The sequence below is a fragment of the Cynara cardunculus genome, assembly GCF_001531365.2.
Source record: "Cynara cardunculus var. scolymus isolate 2C chromosome LG 4, CcrdV1, whole genome shotgun sequence".
Taxonomy (NCBI): domain Eukaryota; kingdom Viridiplantae; phylum Streptophyta; class Magnoliopsida; order Asterales; family Asteraceae; genus Cynara; species Cynara cardunculus.
In genome coordinates, this window is record NC_037531.1 from 14,241,378 (window position 1) to 14,246,094 (window position 4,717).

A 4,717-nucleotide genomic window follows, 5' to 3' on the forward strand; every position below is an offset into this window, starting at 1 on the left:
TTAGCTACGACGCTTTATCGTTTGGTCCTATGAACTTATCTTCTACAAAGTATTTTATTAAGACGCTTAGACAATCTAAACGTCATATAAATCAAACTTTGTTGTAGTCATGTCAACTTATAAACTTACTTTTCGTTTGTACCTTTCACGCATAGACGGACCTAGAGGGGTGGTTAGGTGGCCCGTGCCACCGTATTGTTCCTCCGTGGTAAGGTTAAAAAAAAGTTAGGTTCGTGAAAGGTGCAACCGTTTTATATGGTACTACCGTATCAAAAAATTATTGGGTTGGTCCCTGCTTTCACATGTATCAAACAGAGTTATCTCAAGCTCAAAAATTACAATTTCAAACCTTTAACCACAACAAAGGCGAGCCAATTACATGCACAAACTAAACCAAGAAGATTGTTCAATTAAAACCATAAAGATTGTGACGTAGTGGTTGAGGTTCTGGGGGATGTGGTGGAATATCCTATCTTTCCAGAGCTCGATTCCAGTGTACACAACAATTATGACCACTGAATTTATCATGGTTGATTTTTACAGTCACAATTTGCTGGACTGTTGTTCACTGAAGTTGAACTAGAGTCACTTGGCCATCAATCTTGCACGGATTTGGATGAAGTTTTTCTTATAATTTTAGCCTCGAAGTTACTCGTGTCAGATTCGTTCTTTATAACCTCGACACCCATTGAGTTCTTGTTAGCAACAAACGATAGTGAACGGTGAGAAGAAACGTTATTGGTATCCTGCAATGATGCACGATCGCTAGCCCTAATTTGCTCGAGCTCAACAAGAACTTCTGTCATCGGGGGTCTCATATCACTATCGAACGCGAGGCATCTGAAAGCCACCTCGGAAACCTTATGAATTGAGTTACAGGTTGATGTGTCTTTGTTTCGCACGAGGAATGGATCGATTATCTCATCCAAACACCCCCTTCCGATTCTATCGATGGCTAGAGATGCCAAATTGATGTCATTACGATCTCGTGAAAAGTCTACAGCTTTCAAAGATGTTATGATCTCAACCAACACGACCCCAAAGCTATAAACATCGCTTTTATCGGATAGATGAAAGTTCTGATGATATTGCGGATCAAGATAACCCGGTGTCCCTTGTGGTGCTGTTGAAACGTGTGACGATTCTATTATTCCGAGTCTGGAAAGACCAAAATCTGCTACTTTTGTTTTGAAATTGTAATCCAATAATATATTGCTCGACTTTATGTCTCGATGATAAATTGGGGGGTTCATAGTCGAGTGTAGATAAGATATCGCTTGAGCAGTTTCAATGGCAATCGTAAGACGAACGGGCCAAGGTAGCCCGTTACCTCTCTCTTTTTGCAAATGTTGGGATAAGGTTCCGTTCGGCATGAACTCGTACACGAGTATCTGATCATCATTGTCAACAGAACAACCTAATAAACGAACAAGATTCGGGTGGCTTACCGACGAAAGGAGATTGATCTCATTCATGACTTGCTCGATATTATCGGTATCGTACCGATGTCTAATCCGTTTAATCGCTACCCATTCGCCATTACGTAGTTTGCCGGAGTAGACCGTGCCGTAAGCTCCCGTTCCGAGCTTTTGCTTATCGGAGAAACTATTTGTGGCCTTCTCAATTTCTTTGTAGGGATATATGGGAATAGTTATGCCTTTCACTCCACAAAACCGACGGTTTCTCTTGTATCGGTATTTTGAAATGGTACGGTGACGAAGGTAGCAATAAACTAGGCACACACAAACAATCGACGATGCTCCGATTGTAACAGCTGAGAATGATTGCGATTTTGTTTAATGAATTAAATAAAAAAAGTTAGAAGACGTGAAACTCCGTATCAGTATCCAAAAAAGTCCATTGATACTGAGTTTCACGTATTTATAAAAAAATAAATAAAAAATAAGAGAAAATACCTCCGATGAGAATGCCGACTCTACTCTTTCCTTCGCAACGACCGGTCAAATATTTTGAAAGATTACAAGGAGAAGAACCTAATTGTATTATTTAATAAACGTTAATATTATTATTTTTTAATATATTTTATATTAATAGAAAATAAACCAAGTTGCATTTTTAAATTTAAATGCGAATAAGTTGACTTTACTAATTACTACGCCATTGATATATGGCTTTCTAGGGTGGGCCCATATGACCATCCACTAATTGGTTGAGTTGAGTAACCAATTAAAATGCATTCACATTTAGTTGGATTAAAAAACGGTTGTAAGCTAGAGTGTAAATGATACGAGACAACTCGCGAGTTATTTGAGATCGACTCGGTCAAAACTCGGTTAACACTCGACTCGATATATTAACGAGTCGAGTCAATCTATACCATATTCGACTCGAAAAACTCGTGAGATACTTAATTATTTTATATATAATTAGTTTTAGAATATAATAAGTTTCTATGATAAAATTTATAAAATATAAATAATAAAAATGTTTTATATTTTTAGATATTTAAACAAAATAATGCATTTTTAATTATAAAACTTAATCAATTATTTTTTATTTATTAAAATCACAATTAAAAAAATGACAGAAAAATTATAAAAAACGTTGGTGAAATTTTCTCACGTTAAAAGAGAGATGATAAAGAAAGAGAGAAAAAATGTTATAAAAAGAGATGGAGGTGAATGTAATTTCTAACTTTGTCTTTTTTATGATGAAGTTTGAAGTTGATACTTTAGTTTTATAAAAACTAAGGGAACACCTTTAAATTTTAAAATTTATAAGAAAAAAACCCTAAAATTTCATAAATTTCAATGGGTGAGCGTGATTCGAGTTTGATTTGAGTTTGAGCTTGATTCGAGTTCGAGTTTAGGAAATAGTTATCGAGTTCGAGTCGAACTTTGATTTTTACTACTAGCGAGTTTTCGAGTCGAGTTCGAGCTTGAAAATTGAGTTTTGAGTTCGAGTATAGTAATACTCGAACTCGACTAGCATCATTTACACCCCTAACTTGTAAGATAAAAATTTGGTTTATAAATAGTTTTAGAATTAACTAGAATAGTGCTCGCGCAATGCAGCGAAATATATATCCCGATTTTAATGTTTTATTTTATTCTTTGTGTCTATGGATATTATAATACGATTTTATGTGTTTTTAAGAAAGCAATAATGATTTTATTTTTGAATAAAATATAAATTTGAAAAATATATATCAATATTAGTATCAAATCAAATATTTACAAGTTTTATTTTTATGTAATTTCTTTAATTTATTTTTTTATTATAATTTAATTTAAATTTAATAATATAATATTTTATAAAGATAATAATTAAGTAAACTATTTTTAAATACAATTAATTTAAGTAGATAGTGGGGTTTCTAATATTCATTCAATCACTTATTATCCCTTAGACGAGAAGTAACATACAATTATTTTATATTTTTATATTATTGGAATTTCAGAAAATAGTTCCGGTGACGTGACAACGTACCTTTCCGGCAGCCGGAGTTAGCTTTGTATCCATCACCAACGAACCCATCCTGACATTGACATCGATAGGCAGCGCTTCCATCGGCCGGCGACACGATCTTGGTACAAATAGCATCATCGGAACACTGGCACTGACCCTTAAGCCACCACCCTAACTTAACCACCTGAACATCCAAAGACACCGCCGGACTATCTCCGATCATCTGTGACACAATCCCCGAAAGCAAAACCCGGCATCCTGTCCTCGTCAGATTCTCATAATCAAGAAACATACGGTGCTTATCGCCGGAGTAACAGCTCACGTTACTGTAAACATTACTTTCACCTCCGCAATCAAGAATCTCGAGGTGGGTTTGCACCATCGTCGCCGGAATCATGCAAGTCCTCACCTGACCTGTGCAGTTTTCCATGAGGATGGCGTTGTTAGACGTCGGCGCGTAGTGGTCACTGTAGAGACGGTGGAAGGCGGCGACTGCGCGTCCACATTTGGCGGGAAGGCTGACAAGCAAAGCGTCTTGGTTGATTTCTTGAACATCGAATTCGCTGATTGAAACGGTGCCGTTTGAAGCGCAATTCAGTTGAATTTCACAGCCGGAGGAGAAGCCGAATGGGTAGGGAACATGCTTCAGTACGCCGCCGGGACATTTCCGGTCACAGTAAATGGATTTCTGAGATTTGAACGATGGGAATTTCGAAATGAAAATTAAAAATAAAATAGAAATCTTTAAATTCATTATTATTTGTAGAAATTAAAATCAAGAAAATTGGAAAACAATTTGCATCGAGATATCAAACAAAGAGAGATGAAGGTAGGAATGAAGGTCGAGGAGATTGAGGATGACTTCGATGTCAAAGAGAAGAACATATATAAATAATAATAAATGTTATTATTAAAATATATTTAAGTTAAATAAATATTTCTTATTTTTAACAAAATCTCAAACTATATTAATTTTGGAATTCTAATATCATTTTCTTGTTTACTCAATAAATATTTGATATTGTATTTCATTCAAAAACTTAAAATCAACGTTTTAGATTTTAACCAAATGAAAATTTTATACATATTATTATCTTTGTAACTTAAAATTGAATAAATTCTTATATATTTCATCGAGTTTTAATATCGAAATAGGCTAAAATACTAAAACAATAAAATTTATTTATTTTAATATCATATATATATATATATATATATATATATATATATGTGTGTGTGTGTAGAGGTTGGTTATTATACAACCATTGACATTTGTACAACCAATACA

The 4,717-nt window shown here is 34.5% G+C and overlaps 1 protein-coding gene across 1 annotated transcript; it reads right to left on the reverse strand.

The window, feature by feature from the left end:
- Window positions 1–336: 336 nt before the first annotated feature.
- Window positions 337–4,150, reverse strand: LOC112511725 (wall-associated receptor kinase-like 14; the record flags this gene model as incomplete). The annotated part of the gene is made up of 3 exons (XM_025117444.1): window positions 337–1,774; window positions 1,917–1,994; window positions 3,451–4,150. Coding segments are annotated over 3 exons (1,956 nt in total), but the record flags the coding sequence as incomplete, so codon positions are not given.
- Window positions 4,151–4,717: the final 567 nt, after the last annotated feature.